Source organism: Siphateles boraxobius, unplaced genomic scaffold (genome assembly GCF_051911475.1).
Source record: "Siphateles boraxobius isolate OS27281-9 unplaced genomic scaffold, OSU_SipBor_1 6, whole genome shotgun sequence".
Taxonomy (NCBI): Eukaryota; Metazoa; Chordata; class Actinopteri; order Cypriniformes; family Leuciscidae; genus Siphateles; species Siphateles boraxobius.
In genome coordinates, this window is record NW_027509186.1 from 14387967 (window position 1) to 14414000 (window position 26034).

Genomic DNA, 26034 nt, shown 5'->3' on the forward strand with positions numbered 1-26034 from the left:
AGAAACAGAAAGAGAGAAACTTTTACTTCCATGGCTTTCATGATGTTCTTGTACACTATTGACATTCTAGACTTTCCAGAAAAAGATTTGAGGCTCCTTTCAGCCCAGGTCTAGTGATGCCAAGTGTAGTTTGGCAAGGATTTATGTACATCACTCGACACTCATGCTCTGACACACTCTCATTCTGTTTTCCTCTGAAAGACTCTGCTGTAAGTCATTGCATTAGCATTAAGCAGTCAATGTGCACGTCGAGCTTTAGAACGTAAGGCAGGTGGCCACGGGTGCACAAGTTCATTAGATGGGGATTTTCTTCAGCCTGACATTGCTGCTCCTTCACATTTCACTATGATTTCATATCCTGCCCCCACAAAGGAGGGATTTACTAAAAAAAATTTTTTTACTGAGAGACAATGAGATGGTGAGCCAGCCCAAACAACTCTGCTTTCTTAGCAAATCGCTCTGACAGGCATGTAGGTCGCTCAGCTCGGGGAGGAATGCGAAGAACGGAGGGATTTTTTGAGAGCTGGATTAAAGGAGAGTAAAGAATGAAGCGCTGGGTAAACATATTGACATGGATGCATCGATTGAAGGAGGCCAGTTGTGAATCAAAGATGCTGTTTTGTCCTTGGCAGAAACCCCAGGTTTTTATTAACCCCATCAGAGCCATTCTGAAGAGAGACACGGGAAAGGAATGAAATAAATAATAGGGGTCAGTCGTGGAAAACAACATTTTTATAAAAATGTTTTTCTCATTTCTGTGGCAAGCCGAGGTGCGGCGACACAGCAGAATCCTGACAGCTCAATTACGGTAAACTCTGCTTGCTCGCACTCTTTTCCGTCCCTGCTCTCTGACCCTCACATAAATGGCACATATCCCAAAGCTACATTCATCCCTTACACGGGGTGGCCCATTTTAACCCCCAAAAGGTCTGACAGGACAAACGGCGGCTCGCCTTCATCAAACATCTGCAGTTGAACAGAGAAGACGACGTTTCAATCGCAGGTGACACAAACACTCCCATAACTATACAGCCAATGTCATTCAAAGTTAATGCCACAAATCATGTAATTCACTTTTTAATACGGAAATATAATATAATATGATTCAACATGTACTTTAATACAATAATATAATATAATATAATATAATATAATATAATATAATATAATATAATATAATATAATATAATATATGTTTTTTTCTCAGAATTAGGAGTATAAATACATTTTGGAAATTCATATTTTTTATTTAATACTGAAATATAATATAATTAAAAATTGCCTTTAATACTATAAAACAATAATATAATATAATATAATATGATACAATATAATATAATATAATATGTTTTTTTCTCAGAATTAGGAGTATAAATACATTTTGGAAATTCATTTTTTTTATTTAATACTGAAATATAATATAATATAATTACAAAATTGCCTTTAATACTATAAAACAATAATATAATATAATATAATATAATAAATGTTTTTTCTCAGAATAAGGAGTGCAAGCAGATTAATATTTGTTTCCTTATTACTGTAAATATTACAGTAATTAAGTTATAATTGCAAATTTGGAAATTCACATTTTTCTTCCTTAATACTGAACTAATAATATAATATAATATAATATAATATAATATAATATAATATAATATAATATAATATAATATAATATAATATAATATAATATAATATGTTTTTTTCTCAGAATGAGGAGTATAAATACATTTTGGAAATTCATATTTTTTATTTAATACTGAAATATAATATAATATAATTAAAAATTGCCTTTAATACTATAAAACAATAATATAATATAATATAATATAATATAATATAATATAATATAATATAATATAATATAATATAATATAATATAATATAATATAATATATGTTTTTTTCCCAGAATTAGGAGTGCAAGCAGATTCATATTTTTTTTCCTATAATACTGTAAATATTACAGTAATTAGGTCATAATTGCACATTTGGAAATTCACATTTTTCTTATTTAATACTGAAATGTAATATAATACAATTCAAAATTTTCTTTAATACTAAAAAATACAATAAAATAAAATATTTTTTCTCAGGAATTAAGAGCTCAAGCAGATTTTGATTTTTTCCTTAAAACTGCAAATTTTACAGTAATTCCTTATGTACTAAATGAACACAAAATCAATATCTTTCTTCTTCAATACTGAAAAAATAAATAAATAAATAAAGAAAATAATAAGTTAACTCAGCATGTCGCAAGTGACAAAATCTCTCCCATAACAATGCAGCCAATGTCATTCAAAGTTAATGCCGCAAATCATTTAGGAGCTTATCAGTATGCACATTTGAGCCAAACAATACATATTTCTCATTTGGGGAGCGATGGCGCAGGCGATGCTAATAGCGCCATTAGCGGTGTGATGTATAGCCAGCGAAGATGTGACCTCTGTTTCACTGCCGCTACAGTAGCCTGCAGGCGAAAGCGGATGAAAAAAACACACTGTGATGTTAAACCGAGCTAATATTGAGACCCCGGGCGGGCGGCAGGGCTTTAGCTTACAGAATGCGAAGAAATGGTACATTGCTTTAGCATGCCACTAACCAACGTGTGATAATCACCCTCGGGAAAAAAATCCCATTGAGAAGCTGATTATTAACCATAAAATGGATTAAGAACACAGAGTGGTTTCTGAATGAGCCTGTTTCAGAAAGAGCTAAAGCAGCTGATCATTTTAGTTAGGACATATAGGCCTAGCTGGTTTCACAGACAGGGTTTAGATTTAGCCAGGATTAAGATTTATTTTAATTAAGACAATTAAGTAGCTTTTATAAACGTGCTTTAGAAACAAACATTACTGGTGTGCATCTTGAGACAAAACAATGGCAGTGACATATTTTAAGTATGTCAGTGCAAGTTGCTTTCAGTCAAAACAGCTCAAACATGCATTTTAGTCTGGGACTAGGCTTAAGCCAAAAATCTCACTTTAATTGTACAATCTTTCATTTTATTTATTAAACTTTTGATATGAAAATGGTCACAGATACCAATTTTATTGTGGCAACAATAACTACAGCAAGTTGGATAGCATGTTCAATTTTTATGAGAGAATTCAGCGGAAGGTCTGAATGAAAGCGTAAACACTTTTACTTTTTGGAAAAGACAAAGTGGGAGAGAAACGCAGAAGAGAAAAGAAATGGAAGTGGTGAGCTCTAGAGGGAAGGTATAATTGTCTAATCAGGCAATGGCCGATAAATCATCCTCTTCTGTGACTCTGACAAACCTTCTCAACTTCCACACAGTGGAAAACAAGAAACAAGAGTGGGCTATCGCAGCTCACGGCCCCCGTGATGCTCTTCTGCCAGGGGACCCAATGTTTTGTCTTGCTCTGGTAATGGCGATGACATGCAGGTGTAGGGTGTAAAGACAGTGCAGCGGGACTTCAGGAGACAGAGCTGGTGTGCGTTGAGGAGATACGGCTCTCCGCGGACACTCTGGGTAACAAATGAGCCTGTCATTGCGCTCAGACTTTAATCAGCAAACCTTCTGTGCTCGTGTGTGTGTGTGTGTGTGTGTGAATTTATGTCTCGAGAGTTCCATATGGCGTTTAAACGATTCTCAAAAATGCATTTTTTTTACAAGATTTATGTGTGGTAGCAGCCATCCCTCACACCTGGGAAAAACATCTCAAAGCATTGCGGTGAATCCTGGACATTGGTCAACTTTAAGTACAGTCTGCCTGTCTCAGCCACAATAACCCAAGGCATTGGTCCAAAGGCAGGGTCCAAAAATTGAAACTGGCCAAGCACTAAATTGAAAGTGAAATTTAGGTTTTATGAGTAAAAAAGAAAAAGAAAAAAGATGAAGAAATAAATCAAATTAAATTATAATAATAATAATAATATAGTTAATAATATAAATAATAATAATTTTATATTTATTTTTAATAGTATATTAAATGCAATCATACAGTATATTACATAATACATACTCATACATTCAAATACAAATATATACTTATGTATTATATTATGGATCATTTACTCAATTTACAATTAAAAATAATTTAACTTACAATTAAAATAAATACATTAAAATAAAAATATAATTAATACATTTTACATTATATATAATTACATGTAGTTTGTAATTTGAACAACAAAATTATATAGTATTCTAGATTGCATAAATGATATAATTGCATAAATTTGTATTTTATATATTTTAAAAAGAATGTCTCTATGCAAAAAGTCAATTTGGACAGTAGGTACGGACAGGTGGTTGTCTAAAAGAAATACAGAAATCAGTCAATTGGTATGAAGCTGTCTTTTTTAGTCAGTTGGGAGTGATGGGAATGAGTACAGAGTCCAGTGAAATCCATGCTTATTTTACTGTCCTGTCAGCCTTACACACACACTACCCGCAACACAGAAAAGGTCAATTCCTTTGCCAAAACGTGTCTTTTCATCTAAATCCCGTCAGGGATAGAGACAAGCAAGCTTACTGCAGTGCTGTAGAAAGCGTGCCAGTATTGCTTACTATGGTATTTGTTAAGATGTTGGCCTAGGGGTGGATTATGTATCACTGGGCTAAATTGCTGTGGACTTAAAGCAAGTTGGAAAGAATCAGCGAGAGATCCAACCTCTGGGCTTACGTCTGCATTTGTGTCTCTTAGTATCTGTGACCTGTATGCTTCATAAGCAAGACATTGACAAATCAGTTATAAAGCTCTGTGTCTTGAAAGTCAGCATGAAACGGCATTCACAAGCCATTTGACTTCCATAGTGTGATTTGATACAGAATATTCTTATTTATTTAACAATATAATAGGGTAATTTATGCATCAGGGTATTGATTGTATTGTGTAAAAACTGAATGGCTAAACAGCAATGTTGGCTATTTATTAATGTTGCCTTCACATGCTATCCCACTTCTGAAGTTTTGACTACGAGCTTGTCGTGTTTAAGTGCTTTATTGATGGAAAGAACAGGAATCATGGAGGAGACCAGGTATTTTCTTGCACATTTATTGGTAAAATCTTATTGAAGCCAAAATTATATTTAGCGTCTCATTCATTGACAACTATATAACATAATATTCAGTCTGCTGACAAATCTGGAATTTCAGTCCCATACAGGCTATTTTTGCTGTGTATAAAACGTACAATACGCTTCAAATGATTATTCATATATGTAAATATGCACTATTTTAACCTGTTAAGCTGCAAGCCCACTTTTGAAAAATCTGGAATGTCACATGACTATGGGTCTTCTTCATGATCCATATATGGACTATTATTGTGCATATAGCGCCCCTCAGGCTATTGGTATGAATTGAAAACACAGCACATCTCAGTAAGAAGCGATCATAATGATTACATCGACGCATTTGTGTACAAATTCAATAAATATTATTCCTGTCTATAGAAATATGATGTGAATCTATGAGAATATATCAATATTTCTCCAAGTCTGCACATTTTTGAGCTAAAGCCCTGAGGGACGTTGTTTTGTGAATCGCTGTCATGACGACAGCACGGAGTGTTTTTTATGAATGGACCAGCTGACGCTTATAATTCATATTAAAGGTATCGACTCATTTTTTCATTTCATAACTCCTGACACAAATTAAGACATAACTGTCACTAAAAGTTTCTCAGAATACAATAGTGGTCAAATACTGAATCTTGAGTCTTATATCTTTTAAATGATGTATAGTTTGTCAAGGTATAACATTACATCTGATAGTAAATTTGAACTAAAAAAAAAAAAAAAAAACACTTCAGTGCGCCGACGCACTGGCGAACGTTAAGAGGTTAATGACAAGGCGATGTAGCTGTTGTGGAAAAAATTAATAAAGAATAGCAGTCACAGTAGAAATAATTTTCCCCTCCGCCATATTTAGAGTTTTTGGCACATCCAACCGTGGAACTTGGGTATCAAAATTATCCCTGAACTGCCAAGTGGTAAATATGACTTAAGAGGACGCCCTCATGTCCAATTTTTAACTAGGAAACTTGTATTTACGATAACTCATCACGATAACATTATTTGAATTGACTTGAATTGATTGATTGATTGATTGATTGATTGATTGATTGATTGAATACAATTCATGCCTATGTGTATGGAAAAAGGGAAGATATTCTATTTTGGAGAAAGATTACACAGATAAATTATATATTTATTAAGAAAAGTAAATACGGTCAATTTTGATTTCATGTTGATTTCACAAACATCACAGATCTGCTGTATCACTTCAAAGGAGTCAAATGCTGTACCTTCTTCTGATGTTCTTGCCGTTCGGGACTCGCTGTCCATGCCCTGGAACTCGTTGAAGTACGGACGGACTTTGATCTCGTAGACGATGCCTTTCTTCAGAGCCGAGAGCACCATGCTCCTCTCGGAGGGGACCTTCACATCCTGAGTCTGCCACGCTCCAGGAGAGGACAGCCCTGACATCTGCCTGTACAAAACCCTGTAGCCCTGGATGAACTGAGACTGGCGGTCAACCTAAGGGGGAAAGACGGTTCAAACTTAAAAGAGCGCAATAGTGTCAAAAGGCAAATAGAAAAAGTAGATAGGAAAAACTTTGCTGAAAAGACCTAGTTTTGGGTGCTGGTTCTCAGTATGGAATGGTTAGTGTCCCATCAGGTGTTTTAACTAGCTTAACCAGCAATGCTTTCTTGGTCAAACAACTTTCTCAAAGGAAAAGTCATGCTAGTTGAGGAGCTTCTACAGATTAAAGTCTGAAAGAATATTTAAAGTCGGCATGAACAAGAAAAAAATGTAGGGTGGGACTTGATTTTGTCCATGGGTAATTGGATAATTGTTGTTTGCAATTGGTCGATCTCATGTGAGTGACAGGTTGTCCCGCCCTCGTGCCAAAAAAAAACCTCGAAGAGAAGAGATGTTGTTGAAAGAGGGAGTTATTTTGATTAAAGATTACGAGGGCACATGAATGTAAAAAAATATATAATTATGGATAAATAATTTATAATAAAGACTCCAAATGATCCTCCAGATCTATCTCCTCCCCCTTTTCAACCAGTATTTACATAACAACAAGCTCAGCCAATCAAATCCCTTTGATAAAAATGCTCTGCATGCTCTCCATAGATATGCATTATTCGGACACTTTGTAAAATAAAACATAAATAATAGCAATCATCCAAGATATAACCACCTCGGACAAACATGCTGAGAAGAAATAAACAGATACGTTAAAGTATACACATAAGTGCACATTAAAATCAACAAAGAATGTTACATACAAATAACGATCAAAGAAGAATGCAATCTCAAATCAACAAAAAGGTAAACAAGACCCTTCATTCATTGAAAGCCTCATTCTTTTTTTAGTTGTATTTACCAAGAGAAGGAGTGTGCATAACTCACATTAATGTCTTCCTAACAGCAGAACCTGGCTTTCAGAGTGAGATATTAAACATCTGCTTTTCCTCCCTACACATGGAGTAAATCAGCCCAATGGGCATCCTTCCTACGCTTTTTAACTTTCATTAATTGAATGATTCAGGGTTGTAAAAGCTTTCTTGACACCACCTACGTTTACCGCGAGAGTGCTGCTGTATCCAGGGGCCGCGTAGGCCGATGATTTATGGATTATCCATATGAGAAAAATACCTTTGAAACAGTCTATCCTCCATTTAGGCCGAAGACAGACGCTTATATTTGTCTCTTTAATGATTGTTGATGGCAATCATTAATATACCGCAGGAGAGTGCTTACCAACTATTCTGACAAAGCCAAAGCTGTAAAATCTCCATTTTAATGCAATTCAACAAACAATAAACACTTTTAGGGTGTTTATATCAATGCTGGAAGACGGAGGTGGTAAACGGCCAGGAAAATAAAAGAGTTCACTTCTGAACAGATGCACTTATTAGTATTTCAGATAATGTACACAAACATACTGCGTGTTTTAAGCCAATAATCTGTGCCAAAACAACTGGTTTAAATAGAGATGATGTTTATTAAAATGTAAGATTAAATGTCATTCCAAACCTTTAAAAATTACTTTCATTATTCTGTGGTACACAATAATTGTATGGACAAAACATAAATTTAGATCATTCTTCAAAATATCCTTTGGTTACAACATAATAAAGAATACCAACAAGAATAATACCACATAATAAAGAACCAACATGAGTACAAAAATAAATGATGATAGAATTTAAATTTTTGGGTTAACCTATCCCTTTAATATGAAATCATATTATATAACCTTGGCCCAATCACAGTACAGACGCTATAATCAGTCCAAGCATGGTCCTTGTACAATAGCTTCTGTCTAATCATAGTATATGTGCTAAAACGTATGTCCATTCATAGCTCCACAAATATGAGCTACAATATCTCTCCAATCACAGTTAAGATCCTAAAACCTTTAGCTCCGACCAATCATAGAACATCTTACCGTCCATGTGACCTGTATGGTGGTGGGGCTGAGGACCACGGGGTTGTGTAGCCGCACAATAACCTCACCCAGCTCCTTCTGCACATGTCTGTGATCCACACCCTGTGCTGGAGGACTTATATCTGTAAATAGAGAGAGACAGAGGCCAATGCCATTACGTCTTATAGTGCTCCGACAGTGGTAAATTACTGGCCAGTACAACATAATCCCTTAAATACAATTTAATCCCCTAAAAGAGCGATGAGGAGTCATTTTCACGGACTCCAGCATCAGACAACACAGCTTCAACCCAACCTGTGAGGATACATACGCCCAAGGTCTCCGAATCAGTCACCCCTAATGAACATACGGCGGACTCCTTGGCACCTTAATCGAATCTTTTTCCAGTCGAGGTTAGTCCTTTTCCCCACCGTAATGATCATTAAGGTACCAGCCAGGGCACTAACTCAATTATACACTCCAAAAGTAGATGATGTTTGTTCTACATTATTCTCCGTCTCTGGAACTAATGAGCGTATGGGTCCGTTAGGCCGTGTGCTATCTAGACTAGATCTCGTTCTCTGTGGGCAACAGCTAGGACTTAATTGGAAGTCGTCGACACGGACACCATTTACATGGGTGTCTTACTAAAGAAAATGTACAATTACATACACAATTTAGGAGAGTTTCTGTAAAATACCTTGAGTGCGGACGGGTTCGGACATGGGGCTCGGGTCGCTCAGGCCCTGGATGTTGACTGCTCGCACCATGAACAGGTAGATGGTGTTGGGGCGAAGACCCTTAATGGTGTATTGCGTAGTCTTGACATGATCGGCCACAGTCTGCCAGCTGTTGCTCACCGATTGGCTGCATGCAATGAGGCAGAGTGATGTCAGAGTTTGAAATGTCTTGAAACTATTTCAAAGTACAGTCCTTTCAATTTGTACAAACCATATGTACAGTGGAAATGTGTGTTAAGACTTTTCAATATACTGGACAGATTAGTCCACAACCCCTCACATCCTCATTTCTGTTCGTGTCAAATGAAAAATGGTATCTACTTTGACTTAAGTCTGATCTGACTGAGCAAGGTACAATTCAATCCAAAACAACTTTAGAAAAGGCTAAATTAAGGCAAAAGTCATACCTGAAAGCCTCAATAACATATGACGAGATGGGTGACGCTCCAGGAAGGCCAGGCTGCCAGGACAATGACACGCTGTTTTTAGTGACATCGGTGACCTGAGGTTTGGAAGGAGGACCTGGGAGCTCGTTCTCATCCCGGTCTTTAACTACAACTAGACTACCAGACTCTGAAGAGAGAACATCAGGAAATTTAAGAAAATCTGGAAAAAATACATTACATAAAAAGCAAAAAGTTTGCAAAGTTGCCCAAAAGTACCTTTGACTTCCAAGAAAGCACTCCAAGATGTTTCCCCACTTGAACTTGCTGCCACACAAGTATAGATACCAGAATCCGAGAGCTGAAAGATAAAAACAAAAACATTCTTCAAGCTTTATATCTTCATGCATTGTGAATTCTCTAACTGGCTAATCAGTTCGATTCACAGTAAGCTTTCGATCCCAGGGAGATGGTAACCTTGAGCACGTCCAGTTCGGCTAAAGCGCTGACATTAATATGGTAGATATATTCTATTTCCGCACCCTTCAGCCAGCTTTTATCCTTGCTGGCAAATTCACAAACCCACCCACTAACCGCAATGAGAGGAAGACTAATTCATTTAAAGGGGTAGTCGCTGAAACCCTCTGGACCGTTGACAGCTGGCGCATGTCCCCCACTCTTTTCCTTACCGGGACGATCTCCCTGTTGTTTGTTGCCTTTCATCAGGACGCCTCGTCTCCATTTATTAATTTATTAGATAAAATGTCAGAGGTGGGCAGCACTGTCAGACATAATGGCTATTCCATCCCGAGCTGACAGGGAGGGCTTGGGGACTTTGAATTCAATATGGCCCTAAAAGTGTGTTTGTTTGTGCGTGCATGTGCAAATGCGTGTGCAGCTGGAGCCCGTCCAGGCTTCCGTAAATGATTCTTGGGAGAGCTGTCGTATCCCTAAGTGATAGTATCAAACAATTTACCAAAATCAATATTTCCCATTCATCCCCGTAATGCAATATGATTCCCTCTGCCCGTCTCTGTTATGTCTTACCAATATCTGATTGAATTTCGCTAAGCGTATACATCACACTTAGATGGAGATGTTTCTGACAGCTGGTCGTCGCACAATCGCACACACATGGTCTTAGAAATACACAATGACAGATACACACCAGGACATCCATCTATCTATCTATCTATCTATCTATCTATCTATCTATCTATCTATCTATCTATCTATCTATCTATCTATCTATCTATCTATCTATCTATCTATCTATCTATCTATCTATCTATCTAGCTATCTATCTATTTCAAATTTTCCATATGGTTGCATCCCTAATTTATACATTAATTACAAAGGAAAAACAAAACAAACAAACAAAAGTGTTTAGACTCACCCGCAAGCCCTTGATCTGTAGGCTGCCGAGGTCCTGCAGGGACATACGAGGGTCTTTCCCCAGCAGACTGACCCCGTCCTTCAGCCAGCTGACGGTTGGAACAGGTTCTCCAGATGCATGGCACCTCAGAAGGGCCACACTGTCTACACCCAGAGTCTGGTTAGCTGGACCCTGCCGGATGATGGGGGGAGGACGATCGGTCAACACTAAACGAGAGAAAGAGGGAGGAAAGAAGAATAATTAAGGCTACCTGTTGGTCCTACTGTTTTAGAAGGGAGGCATCTCAATTTTAATAATTTGATGGATGGATAGATGGATGGATGGATGGATAGATAGCACAAATATTAGGATGTGAAAAGAGACCGCAGAGAGGAGACAGGAAATAATTAGGAATAGAGAGTGAGAATGTGTACAGACCACAACATAGTCCAGATCTGAAACATTTCCTGTGCGAGTGCAATGACTCAACAAGTCTGGAGCACATTGTGCTAATAACTATAGGCCATGGCTTTGAGGTGGTTTCTACTTTTACTACTGAAATCATAACATTGGAGATTGGTAGCAATCGGCATGCTTGTCCATCTACAATAATATATTCTTCACAGATTATGACATATTGACACTAAAAGTCCTTATTACATCACCTGTTGCTTTAGCACAGGGCAGCGAGAACGCGTTTGTCATTAAAAGTGTCTGGAAACATTAACATTGTGGTCATGCTCGTGTGGCACAGGAAGCAGGATGAAGCCATGATTGCCTTATTTTTGGATGTATCAGGGTTATATGCACATTTTGTGGTTGCACCAGAGGGGAGATTCTACCCCCCAAGCATTCTGGGAAAAACTGGGGGAAACGCTGAGTCTTGGTTTCTAGCTCACTGATGTGGCAGTGACGTGGTTTTGTAGCTTCCATTTAGTGCCTGGGATCCTTCATTTAGGAACCAGACTCTGAGTAAAATTTCATGTATTACTATACATCCGACTATCAGAGCGAGTGTGGTTATGCTGGCTAAGAGAATGTCCCCCAAAGAAGTTTATGAGTCTAAACTGCTTCTCAAAACAAGAAGCCACCATCATAGAGCACAGAGGTTATTTAAAACTTTTCTGTTTTTATACATTTATAATGATGGGTTAATCATGTTTGGCTGTTCATAAGCTTTCCATTCATTTTCATCTCATTGTGTACAGAATTTTTTACTGACTACAATAGGGTGAAAATCTGTGGAATTTTGAAAACTAAATCATTACTGTAAAAGTTTTAGTAAAAACACTGCATTGTTATTGGCAACAGAAAGCAATATCAAAATAATGTTACAATAATAATAATAATAATAATAATAATAATAATGTACATACAACTTTATAAAAATAAAATAGTAATAAATAAAATGTATTAAAAATGTATTAAAAATGTATTATATATATATATATATATATATATATATATATATATATATATATATATATAAATTATAATTAATCTAAAACAGGCCTAAAAGTGTTCTGATGTACAAATGGATATCAAATGCCCCATTGAGATGCACCAACCATTTATTTCTCAAACGAATAATAATATAATAATCACAGCCGTGTGCTGTCCTTTGCCCCACTGAGGACACATTAATTAGCAGGTGTGAATTAATGAAGAAAAAGCCGGTGGGCGGTAATTACAGACTTTAGCTCTAACCCTTAAATACAGCTTAAAATGCAGTCTTCTTCCATTCTCTGTTGCGTTACTATTCGTCTCACTCTGAATAAAGGATGGTATTTATATTGTCCAAATCTCTATCGGAATGCCTCATTTGGGCTCAAGGATGAAGAGTTGCCATCTTAATTCATCAATGTGGATTACCCCGCACGGAGGTTAAACCCCAGAGTGCTTTGCAGGCATATCCATCAGGCCACGTAAACCCCAGAGATGCATGTGTAGACAGATAGAGACTGATGAAGCATAATGGCTGTATTTGGATTAAAGCTGCATCCGCCGAGTCTTTAGTGTTGCTTTGTTGCATTTGAACTTGCACTGACTAGATCTTATGTTCATGACAATCTTCTAAATAACTGCAAAATGAAAAAAACTGACTACTAGGCAGTGTGGTTTGTGTGTGAGTGTATTAAGACTGATACAATACAATATGATGTGTGTGTTGTGTGTTGGAGCAACGTGATGGAATTCTGTTCATTTGACGGGACAGTTTCAGACAGCGAAGTGAAGGCCTTGGTGCCGTCTGGCAGCAGCCATTTTTCATCAAATCTCTCCTTGAACTTGTCCAGCTTTCTTTGCCACCTCAACAGCCACTAAATCACACTCTTCCTCCGGCGCAGGTGTGGCCGTGACCCTCTTCCTCTTTCGTTCCTGTCATCCCTCTTCTCTGTCATTCTGCACAACATCTAACACACACTTACATTCTGAGTAAGAGCTGTTTACGGCAGTCTAGGTCATATGCGTTTTTTCAGGCAAGATCGGTTAATTTATATGCTTTGCTGTCAACCGTAACAGCTGTCACCTTTTAAAAGAATTACATTATACTGTTAGACTAAAGATGTAGTTGAAAAGTTCATACAAACTGACTTTTTGCAACTTTTTTCCTTTTAAGAAATTCTTACACAACCCAAAACACGCTTTGTTGCCAAAGCAATTTTTCCATCATCAGTATCTGAAGTTTTCAAGGAAAGCTTTTTTCACTCCCTTCTCGAGCTGAAATGAAGTTTTCCTCCTGTCAAGAGAAGTTCACAAAGACGTGCTCCTGTAATATTCAAACGCGAGCAGAATTCAGGGTCGTCAGGCTTGCTATTCATTTCACATAGCGAGGCAGAATCAATGCAGAGCGGGGAGAGCTCAAGGCCACATTCCAATTCAGCTCTTAATGTGGATCCAGAGGCAACAGAAGTGGTTTTTATATGACATTTATCTTTCTGCCAGCACTTTTGTATGGAGATATTGAGGCCTTCGTTTGTGTCAGGTTTGAAATGTGTAGGCTGACATATGAATGAAGGAAAATGCGTGGTGAAAAGAGAGTGACAGTGAATGGTAGAGAGCGAAATAATTATAACATAGGCTTTACCAATGTCGTGATAAATAAAACAAATATATATAGTGTTTTAAAATTGCTACAAATTGATAGCAAAAAATAATGGGTGGAAGGAATGGGGTACTGCTAAAATTTTATATTTAAATAGAAAAATACAATATTACGAATTATAAAATATATTACAAAAATTGTTATACAATTTAATTATAATAATTATCTAAATTAATTGTATATTTAATCAGGACCATTTAGAAAATTACAGAAATGTAAAAAAAGAAAAAAAGAAAATTGTTAGCCAAAAAAAAAAAAAAAGTGGTGGGCTAGATAGGTTTGTTATTTACATTTTCTAAGTCAACCCCCGACCCTGAAGGAACTGAATTGCTTCATAAAAATAAATATTAAGAAAAAAAAGCCCTGAATCTAAAAACGAAGCAGAATGAAACACCAGATAGGTAAGAATCTATCCAATCCATTCCCAAAGTTATGGTCCAATTCACCCCAGTGCTTACCGTCTGTGACCTCAAGCTGTGCCTTGGCCAGGATGCTGCCCGCCACCGTCAGGGCCTGGCAGATATAGTACCCCGTGTCTGCCCGCTGGACTGCCGTGATGGTCAGATCTCCGCTGGGCGACACCGAGAAGCGACTGTTGGGCTGCTGCGGTTGATTTGGAAACAAAAGGTTCTACACAAACAAAGAAAACAAGAAACAAAGTGTAAATAGCATTTCCGGGGGAAAATTCACTTCCTCAAACCCACCATTACTTTAATAAAAACACACCAGGGAAAACATTTTTGCATTACAGGTGGTAAATTATCAGTAGTGTCAACCATTAAAATGACCAATTTCCGAAAGGAATTATGGCGGCGTGACTTTAAATATTAAAAATTACGGAACAGTGGCTCACCGAAGATATAGCTCTTGCTAACGATTGTGCTAACCCTGACTGTGTATACAGCTCACTGTGAGTATCCATTGTGTCCAAATGACTGCAGTAATTGCTTTGGGCTGCGTTGTTTACTCAAACTGTCTGACATGGCTGTCGTGTTTGAAATGAAATCTGTTGCAAAGGGAGGAGGCCAGGTGATTCAAAGCTAATTCACCACCAGCGGCCGGTTTAGCCCGTTTGCTAATTATGCCAGATAACAAGCTGGGTTCATTAATGGCCATCATTGACAGAGCCCTCACATTTACCACAGGTTTTATATCCTTGAGATCTCTCCACTCTTCCTCTCATTTTCTCTCTCTCACTCTCTTTTGATTTCGGAGTCCTCATAGCTGACCGACAGAAACCGAAAGGCATTAGCCGGATTCAATTACACCTAATGACTTTAATGCTCCAAATTATGCTCCAAATGATGTTTTTTTTTCTTTCTTTCTTTTGCTCTTTTTTAATTAGCCTCTCACACATGATAGATGTTGGGTCCATTATCCTCAAGTGTGACTGAGAGGCTTCTCTCAGCGCTAATGACTCAATAACTGCTTTAATTTTGCCTTTTAACAAATACCTTCATATTTTACTTAAGAGAGGAATAGTAGGACAGAAAGTGTAATAGAAAGTGTTATACTGCATTTAACATTAGGATTAAGGCTCAATTCTTCCTATATTTCCAATTTAAATATACTTTTAAATAGTATACTTTCAACTAGCTTACCCATGCTATAGCATGTTCTTTGCGGTTACTAAGGTCTTTTGGATGGCTGCTTGGTGGCCCACTCCTAGATATGATTTATATCTCTTCTTAGGTATGTTCACCCATTTTGTTGTCTATTAGTGTCAGTCTCCCTGGAGCATGTTTGGTAACCACTAGTCCCAAGCTTCAACAAAAAATGAAAGTAGGTTAAAGAGAGAAAAATGTGCTCTTACCTGACTTCCTTCTTTCTGCCAGAAGACCGCCGGCTGTGGGTTCCCTTTAGTCTCACATGGGAAACTGGCAGTCCGTCCCTGTGCCACAATCTGATCCCGCGGCCTGATCACGAACTGTGGTGCAGCTGAGTCAAGAACCAAAGACATGAACATTACACCATACCCTCAGACACACAAATGCACACAACACACACACACGCTGATCATTGTCAGTCAGTGGGAAACGTCAAGCATCCACAGGCATTGACTGCCGAGGTCACTGAGACAGAGCTTCCATGCATCAGCCCGTTTCCGACAGCATTCGGCCTCTTGGTATATCTGTTTGCTTTGACCACAAACAGAAAGGACAGCAACAGAAACCACAGGAAGCCATTCATCCAGGTGAGCCCGCAGATGGCCGTACTGAATGAATGACGGGCAGCTTTCAGGCACGGCAGTGCTGCGGTCACAACACCAGAGGGAAGGGTGGGTCATTCCGGTCAGGACACACGGAGAGGAGAATCTATGTGAGGACGCCACACCGTGAACCTGTGTGGAAACTTCTTTTGGAAGTGGCTTTAAATGCTCGACTCTATTTACTCTAAGAACACAAAGCAGTTTCTATTCCTGTATCGAAGACAAGCAGAGCTCACAAGCTCAACAAGCTTGGAAAACATCGAATTGGCTGTTGGCCCTTCTAATGGACATCGTTCTCTATTCTAAGAGCCAACTTGGGTCAAGTTCTCACAGAACGAGAATTTTCTCACGCCTAATGCGTCAAACACAAAGTATTTTTTAACCTCTCAACTCACCCGGCACAGAGACTCAGCCAACATTTCTGCAGAGCATATTCAAATAAACCAATTAAAAGTGCCATCTTCCCTGCTTTCCCTGTCTAACCTGACCTTAAAATGGCATCAGAATTCAGGAACAGGGTTCCAAAGTTTCCCCTTGACTTGGAGTCAATGCTACTTTCTCCTTAATGAGAAGGTTAGGGCGCCAACCATCTAAAAAAGGTTTGTCAGAGTCTTCAAAGGCAAGGGATGGCAGCTGGAGTTTGTGTGAAGATAAAATGTGTTTGCAGAGCGGTACCACTCACTGGAGAACATACAGTTAGGGAGTTTTAAGAAGCAAAGGTTTTTATTTTGAGGAATAAATGCTTTAGCTGACCCAAATAAAAAATGATTTTCATCTGCTAGAAACTCTAGACTGTGACCCTACAATCAATCATTTTTAACCGAGCAAAAGAAAACACAGAACTTACTACTGTTAAAAGTTGATACTTTTCAGTCATGAGTTTCAAAGAAGTCATGAATTTGGACAAAAAACAACAACTATCACATAATTTGAAGATTTTGACAGTGTATTTGTTTTATACTTGTAGCCACAACAATAAATCTAGACGCAGGACTCCAAACAGTTGAGTTCGTTTAGCAGGGGAACCATTACTCACGGTACGCTCATCTACAAAAAGAAAAGGTCTGATCGTGGAAAAACACTCTCCCCTTCATTCTGATCCCTAAATGAGCCCCTCTACTGCCTGTGCAGCTGGCAACTGTGGACAAGAGAAGTCTGCAAGTGTTTGTGATTTATGTGGCTGATCCCTCTTTTGTGAGGCTGTACTTGACTAAGGCTGACACATTCAGGCAAGTTACAGATGGTGGCAGATTTACAGGATTCCCAATCTGGGCGCACGGTGGCGCGGGCACTTCTGTGAGTTTGGGCATCACACAGAAGCTTTAAATCACAGATTGGCCTGGTTTCATTCTTCTCCAGAGTTTTTTTTTTTTTGCATTGGAGGGAGTGGGCATAAATGATGGGCATTCACCGATGCCACTCACTCAAAGTGATTGTTTAATGACTTGGACGCTCAACTTCATTGTGCAGTTGAGTGTTAAAGTCCTTTTTGGCCAAGAGGGGAGGAAAACACTCACACACAGACACATCCCAAGTCTGTTTGTTCCCTAGAGGGTTCTAAAGAGTAGAACAAAGCTAGTCATAAATAAACTGTGATTGCATTTGATTGCATCTCTGGTATATTATTATTTAATGCATATGTGTTGTGTGAATAATACACACTCTGGGCTCTTTTCATTGGGAAGGGTCTGCAGGGAGAATGCAGCCCTGTAAGAGCAGAATAGCTAATCCGTTCCTATATTTAATTCATGACAGAGCACATCTGCTCCATACTGGAGAAAGTTCACAACTAAACACACTTCTGAGAGCTGGAAGTCAACACACATGAGAACAACAGGAAAAAGCATGCACACTCTCTCCAAAATGCACACACAGACAGTAAAATAAACAGAAACTGTCAAGACTAATCGAAGACCCTATGGAACACAGAGTTTTTCAACTCAGCCAAATATAAGCCCAGATGGCTGTGTGTGTTGCTGTTGAATTATATCCATTACGCAGAAGTCACAAGTTTTAAGAAAAAAAAAAGAACATTTCACACACCCATCACACTCATCTAGTAAGTTTTTTTTAGTCCTAAAGTCCTAAAATAAAGGTAGTTAGTACAGCCACATGTTAGTACAGGACAGAACTCTACTTTGTTACCTTAGTTAAGAGCTATCAAGTTTATCAGGAAAGGAAGGGAAAATACTGAACCTCTACAGTTGAACAGTTGAGCCGGCACAATAGTATGTGTGTGTGTGTGTGTGTGTGTGTAGCAGGAAGGGAGGAAGAAGCACAGAAGGCAGAGGGAACACATGCAGTATGAAGGAGTGACTGGGATGGGTACTTACCGACAGGGCGAGCTGAAGACACAACAATGGTGGAGTGAAAACAACAAAAAATGAACAAAAAATAGACACAAACAGAAAGGACGAACAAAGAAGAAAGTGAAAAGAATTAAGAGCAAAATAAATTAAATTCAGAATGAACAATGGCAATGTGTTTTTTGGGCACATCATTTCAGCACTGTGTTGGTCGGTGGACACAGATTCCACAGCAGAGATGTGAGGAGGAGAGGAGGAATGCAATGTATTTTATTTTTCAACTTCGATGTGGACTGAAATTTTAATTTTTTTTACAAAAATGTTAATCCAGACCAGCGCCACCTGCTGGCAAAATAACATAATGTTTATTTTTATTGTGCGAGCATGTGGAGAGCTAAGAAAAGCAAGACCAGCAGTCTTCTCTCTCCTCCCCAACTGACAGGTATCTATTTTCATATGAAGTCATTAAAAATGGGGGCTTGTCCGGGATAAAATTCAGGCTATGAGATTTGCTTCACCTGCAATAATGAGGTCTATATACAGAGCTCTATATACAGACCTCTCAGTGAGGAAGCTGAACCGGCGAGACAGAATGTGGACATTATTGATGGAATGGCCAAGAGAAAATAGCTGACAATAATGCAGTTCATATTTAATGCAGTAGTGGAGCTGTCCAGGAGCCTGTGCCATATTGACATTAAGAGGGAGCAATCATGCTCAGAGTGCTGTCCTCTCCTTCCTTCCCTCCTCTGTCTCTCACTCTTGAAAGGGAGCCTGTGTAAAACCCCTCCACTCTGCATCCTCACACATCCCTTCATGGCTGATTTGTGTTCGCTTGTAAATCCTGCTTTCAAAAGGGCTGAAAATTGACGTCTGTCTACATTGGCAGCTTCAGCCCCCTCATGAAGGCCACCAAAACCCCCCCTATGTGAGGTTTTAAAGCCCTCCAAAGAGCATCTAAGGAGTTTGATTTAATGTGGTGAGAAGAGAAGGGAGACGGAGAAGAGGTGGAAGGGGAAAGAGGGAGATTATGGCAAAAAAAAAAAAAAAATGTTGTATTAACTCTGCCCACCCAAGCTGAGCTTTCCGAGGTCGGTCTGCACCAGTAAACTGTGAAATGGTTTCGCTGGTATGGGCCAGAGTGCCACAGTGGAACTGAGGAGATAGTGTGTGTTTATGTGTGTGCAGAGGGAGGGTTATTGGTGGCCTCCATTCTAGGGAGTGTAAATAATAAAAAGCATTGTCGCTCAGGGCAAGCTCACTCCCCACCTAAATTACACTTCAGGAGTTCATTTGAGACCCGTCAGGGGGTTATCTCACTCTTCTAGACTGAGACTACACAAACATACATTATACCGCTATTGATTTCAAGTAAAGTGAAACCTTATGATAGAGTCAAATAACCCAGGTCAGCACAAACACATCGTTGGGCTTCTGAGATGCACTCATTTAATATATATATATATTTTTAATACAAATCACTAAATTATATTATATTATATTATATTATATTATATTATATTATTAATTGATTTAATCACCTTAAGCAGGGGGCAACATTTAGGAATTCAGCAATCAATAATTATAATCAAGTAATCAAAAACAGTAATTAGTAATCAATGATGCAATCAAAAGCATTCGAGCAAGCTGATTGCATGAGTTGCTTTGAAACAATTTGATGAAATGCAAATTTTTGAAGGCAACCAACCCCCCTGTCAGGCTCTAAAGTTGTAAGCAGTGTGATTTCACTTCTGTGGTAGACTTGGATACTCAACTGACCTCTGACCGTGAGGGTGGCGGTCGCCTCTGTTTTGCCCACTCGGTTCTCCGCTACACAGGTGAACGTTCCTTCATCACTCGCCGCTGCCTTCTTTATCCTCAGCACGTAGTCATCTTTATCATATTTAATATCAAACCTGAAACACACAAACAGAAAATGAGTATAGGAATTGGACACAACTTCTGTCTATATCAAACCAATCTCACAACAATTCGTAGGAATTTTACTAGGTGGCTAATTCGTACGAATTCATATGACCTCACTCTGAGTTGCCCAATGCGCATGAATTTGTACGAATGACCCCTGACCCCGCCCCTATACCTACCCGTCACTGGGGTTAAGACAAATCATACGAATTTGTACGAGTGAGGCCGTACGAATTCGTACGAATTAGTCACATTTTACTCACTCGTACGAATTCGTATGAATTGGTCGTGAGATAGTGTTGTCTATATAAACGTAACGTACTATATATTATAATATTAAAAAGTGGCTACATTACCATTAAAAAGTTTGGGCTCAGAAAGTGTTTTTTTTCAAAGAAATTAAAATAGAAATTAAATTCTATTAGGCAAGGGTGCATTAAACTGAGATATATACTGTATATTATTTAAAAACACTCACACACACACACATATATATATATATATATATATATATATATTATTATTTTTTTTTTACATGCTTTTCTTTTGAATTTTGAAAACAGTTTTCAACATTGTTAATAAGAAATGTTTCTTGAGCTGCAATATTAGAATGATTTTTGAAGGATCGTGTGGCACTGAAGACTGGAGTAATGTTGCTGAATATGGCAGCGTATATTATAATGCAAAGGAAATACCAAAATTATCTCACGGAAACTATCACCATCTCACATTTGATCAACGGTCAGTGTTGAAATGTGAAACGAATATAAAACCATGACAGTTGTGTCCATTAAAATGAAAAATGCATCATAGCAGATGCTATTTAGAATACCAGATAAAAAAATATATACAGTATAGTATATTCAGAAAGAACTGTATAGAAAGACTGCATTTTTTTTTATTGCTGACAGCAAAAGATCAATTATTCAACAATGACACACTCTACAGAGAAGGAGGAGGCTTTCAACTGGAACCGCAGATGCATCCAATATTTATGAGGCGTCCGATATGTGTGTGTGAGAGAGAAGTGGGTGTATCTGGGAGCTAATCAGAGAACGGGCCAATTCCAGGTCAGACTGTAAAGAGTGGGATTTGAGATGTAGAATCCAGCCCTTATTGATCTGCACCTCTCTGGCAGCTCCTAGGTACTTCAGGAGCACTATGTCCTGGAAACTGACAGCCAAAGGTGATGAGCTGTGTGCGAGAGTGTGTGAGGGTGTGTGAGGTGAAAGTGCGGCTGAGAAGTTGACAGGCCTTGCAGGTTAGTCTTCTTTGTAGTATGTTGCTATAATTGGGATTTCTGGAGTGTGCATGCGCGTCTGTGAGCCAGTCTGAGAGGGCGTTGTGCCATGGAGCTTCTCGTCTGACAGCTAGACAACACTCTGTCTGCTGTCTGTCACTCCAGATCCGGCCCTTAAACGGGAAGCATGCCATGTGTTGCGCGGGAGACGGGATCCCTGACACGAGGACCAATAAGACCAGGATTATTTTTCAACAGACTGTTGTTTATACACAATCAGTTCACAGAATGTGGGCTGCTTTATATCATATATGAAGAGATATCAAGAAGAACATTTCACCTCAAAATCAAAAGAAATGTATATGAAGTAAAATGAAAATGTAGCCTATTTGAATTCTTTTTCTTATATGTGCATACAATTTTGCATTATTTTAAAAAATATAATAAATAAGCACTATATATATATATATATATATATATACTGTACTACCAGTCAAAAGTTTTGGATCGGTAAGATAACATTACTCCAGTCTTCGGTGTCACATGATCCTTCAGAAATCATTCAATCTTGCGGATATGATGCTCAAAAAACATTCATTATTATTATCAATGTTGAAAACAGTTGTGTACAATTTTTTCAGGATTCTTTTAATGAATAGAAAGTCCAAAAGAACAGGATTTATTTGAAATAGAAACTTTTGTAACATTATGAATGTCTTTACTGTAACTTTTGATCAATTTAATACATCCTTGATGAATAAAAGTATTTTATTCTTTCCCCCAAAAAGATCAAATAAAAATTCTTACTGACCCCAAACTTTTGAATGGTAGTGTTTAATGTTACAAAAGCTTTCTATTTCAGATAAATGCTGTTCTTTTGAACTTTCTATTCATCAAAGAATGCTGAAATAAAACGGTAAATAACTGTTTTCAACATTGATAATAAAGAGAAATTTATTGAGCATCAAATCCTCATGATTTCTGAAGAATCATGTGACACTGAAGACTGGAGTAATGATGCTAAAAATTCGGTTTTGACATCACAGGAATAAATTACACTTTACTATATATTCACATAGAAAACAGCTGTTCCCTTTCGTTGTCACTCCGAGTTACGTCGGATGACGACGAATGGGGTTTCGCTTAGAAAGCCTATCAACTTCGAGTATTACAAAACGAGCCAATGGCAAAGAAATGCCATGGGTCTGCGGAATTTGCATGGCGTAACTCCGCCCCACCTCGTGGGTATAAAAGGAGGAAGCCGGCAGCAAGCAGATATGTTTTCGCTTCGGAGCCAAGTGTATTCTTCTCTCCACAAGCCATCTCTGAATTGTCAGCTTTACAAACGAGTACCTCGAGTGTTGGTGTGACGGCGATCTACGGCGAGAGCGTGCTTCCTGCTGATCTGTTGCAGTGGTCTGCCAGTCGGTGCGTTTCTCCCCGGGTGCTTCAACACTTGAGTTTTCTCTCACTAAAAGAGCTTACACGTGGCACGTCTTTTTAAAGATGTCTCGCCCGTGTACTTCTGGTTGCGGCAGATTGGTATCGGACTCTGATGGGCACGAGCGTTGCATAGTATGTTTGGGCATTGATCATGCTAGAGCAGCGCTCGTGGATGACTCATGTTCTCTCTGTGGGAACATGACCATCGCGTCATTACGGTCGAGACTCCGTGAACTCGCAAGAGTGAGAGTCCCCTCATCCACCCCCCGTCCTGCGGCTGGTGGCCAGGGTGATCTGAGGGTTACGGTCTGGAACAAGGCGCCGACTATGTGTCCGCGACCCCAGCCCCCCTCTTCAATGACGGTGCCCGCTAGTGAACTGCTGATTCCCGCGGGTCTACCCTCTGGTGGCCCGCGGGCTTCAGTTGAAGCTACAGAGGAAGATGCCATGTCTGTTGCAGCATCACTAGGCGGGTTTGACTCTTCTGGAAGTGAGGGCTCGTCACAGCTGCCACCTTCCGGTGTGCATACGGCTGTGCTCGAGTCTGATCCGGAGATGACGGCCATGCTTTCCCGGGCAGCCGCGAGCATCGGACTTGAGTGGAGGCCTCCACCCTGTCCTGAGCGCTCGCGGCTGGACGATTGGTTTTTGGGTAAGGCCGCCGACCCTCGTCCTCGGCAAACCCCAATACCTTTCTTCCCGGATGTGCATGATGAGATCTCGAAGTCCTGGAAGACCCCCCTGTCTTCTCGGGACCGCTCGCTGGTCTCATCCGCCTTTCCTCCCCTCGATGAGGCAGCTGCCCGTGGGTACACTGGGCTTCCCCCGGTTGAACGCTCTGTTGCCATGCAACTATGTCCGCAGAGTGCTTCTTCTCGGGGCGAGCCTAAGCACCCATCCAAAGCCTGTAGATTTTCGTCGACCCTGGTGGCGAAGTCTTACAGAGCGGCGGGACAGGCGGCTGCTTCACTGCATGCTATGGCCACTCTGCAGGTCTACCAGGCCCAGATGCTCAGAGACATGCACGAGGGTAGGACAAACCCAGGGCTCTTTGATGAGCTGCGCGCCGCGACCGACCTTGCTCTCCGGGCGACGAAGGTTACCGCGCGCTCCCTGGGTTTGGTGATGTCCACAGCTGTGGTCCAGGAGCGACATCTGTGGCTGAACCTGGCTGACATGCGGGACGCTGAGCGGACCCGTCTGCTTAACGCCCCCTTGTCCCAGGCCGGCCTCTTCGGCGGTGCAGTTGAAGACTTTGCCCAACAGTTTTCAACTGCCCAGAAACAGACCGAGGCCATCAAACACATTCTGCCCCGCCGGCCCGCTGCTGCCTCCACCTTGCCGGCCGGGCAGACGCCTCGACCTGTTTCCCGCCGAGGGCGCCCTCCTGCGGCTCCCGCCCCTCCCGCCCGGACCACGCAGCAGCCTCCACCCAGGGCCGGTCGCGGAGGAAGCCGTAAGAAGGCGCCACAGCCCTCTCCTGCCCCGCCCCCCGCTAAACGCCGGGCCAAGCGGCGCTCCTGAGACGGGCTGCTCAGGGATGATGATTGTTTCTCAGGAGGTGGTAGCAGGACCACTCCTTCCCCCGGTGGAGGGCCGGGGGAGAATCTTTTGTTCTCCACTCCCCGCTGCTCACCCACGGGTGGGCAGCACCCTAATGTGGTTAAAGACAGAAACAATCCCCTCTTCCCTGAGCTCACAGAGTTCTCGGGCGACACAGAGCGCCGCCCACAAGCCGTGCTCTCCTCGCCCCCCTCTGTCCCAGAGGCGGTTGACACGGCGTGCCGTCCACGGACCGCTTCGCCCTTGTCCCCCTCTGTCGCCAGACCCCTGGCAGAGCAGGCCCCCGCGGGACGACCAGCCTGGTCCTCCCCTGGCCCCCTCTGCCAGGGTGCGGTTGCTAACTGTGCCCCCTCTCCGGGCCGCTATGCCGTCCACATCTGGGCCAGTTACTCCGCCTCGCTGCCCCTCCGGGGGGACGCCTGTGGCCCGCATGATCCCGTTGGTTCAGTTCCTGGGAGCCTGGCTAGAGCTTCCCCGTCTGTCCCACTGGATCGCGCGTACCGTCAGGCTCGGCTATGCGATTCAGTTCGCACGGTCTCCTCCCCGCTTCAGGGGAGTCCGCTCCACTTTGGTCGGTGGCAATGCCCCTATCATGAGAGCAGAGATTGCCACCCTGCTGGCGAAGGGTGCAATCGAGACTGTCCCTCCAGCCGAGATGAGGTCCGGCTTCTACAGCCCCTACTTCATTGTCCCCAAGAAAACCGGTGGGTTACGGCCAATCCTGGACTTGCGCGTGCTGAACCGCTCCCTTCATCGGATGCCGTTCAAGATGCTCACCGCCAAACGCGTTTTCGAATGCATACGGCCCCAGGATTGGTTTGCAGCGATCGACCTGAAGGACGCCTACTTTCATGTCTCCATTCTTCCTCGACACAGACCGTTCCTCCGGTTTGCTTTCGAGGGGCAGGCATACCAGTACGCGGTTCTCCCTTTCGGGCTAGCCCTGTCTCCTCGCATCTTCACGAAGGTCGTCGAGGCGGCCCTTGTTCCCCTTCGAGAGCAAGGGGTTCGCATCCTGAGTTATATCGACGACTGGCTGATCCTAGCTCACTCTCGAGATCAGGTTTGCGAACACAGGGACCTAGTGCTCCGGCACCTAGCCCGTCTGGGCCTTCGGGTCAACTGGGAGAAGAGCAAACTTTGCCCCGTGCAGAGGATCTCTTTTCTCGGTATGGACATCGACTCGGTCGCCATGTCCGCGCAGCTTACGAGCGAGCGCGCGCAGTCACTGCTGACTTGCCTAAGACAATTCGAGGGCAAGAGTGCGGTTCCACTGAAACTTTTTCAGAGGCTCCTGGGGCATATGGCATCTGCAGCCGCGGTCACGC

General features: G+C 40.8%; 1 protein-coding gene across 27 annotated transcripts in view; it reads right to left on the minus strand.

The window, feature by feature from the left end:
* Window positions 1-26034, minus strand: part of robo2 (roundabout, axon guidance receptor, homolog 2 (Drosophila)) — a 516011-nt gene that overhangs the window by 40391 nt on the left and 449586 nt on the right. For 10 of the 27 annotated variants that reach the window (XM_077207758.1, XM_077207781.1, XM_077207771.1 and 7 more), the window contains 10 exons: window positions 20314-20450; window positions 18562-18573; window positions 15833-15957; window positions 14478-14649; window positions 10938-11143; window positions 9821-9902; window positions 9566-9731; window positions 9119-9285; window positions 8440-8561; window positions 6281-6512 (listed from right to left, as the gene is read on the minus strand). In XM_077207758.1, the coding sequence (XP_077063873.1) occupies window positions 6281-6512; window positions 8440-8561; window positions 9119-9285; window positions 9566-9731; window positions 9821-9902; window positions 10938-11143; window positions 14478-14649; window positions 15833-15957; window positions 18562-18573; window positions 20314-20450 (1421 nt within the window). Of the gene's footprint in view, window positions 1-6280; window positions 6513-8439; window positions 8562-9118; window positions 9286-9565; window positions 9732-9820; window positions 9903-10937; window positions 11144-14477; window positions 14650-15832; window positions 15958-18561; window positions 18574-20304; window positions 20451-26034 lie in introns of all 27 variants that reach the window. The other 17 variants (XM_077207773.1, XM_077207768.1, XM_077207782.1 and 14 more) reach the window with 2 other exon arrangements.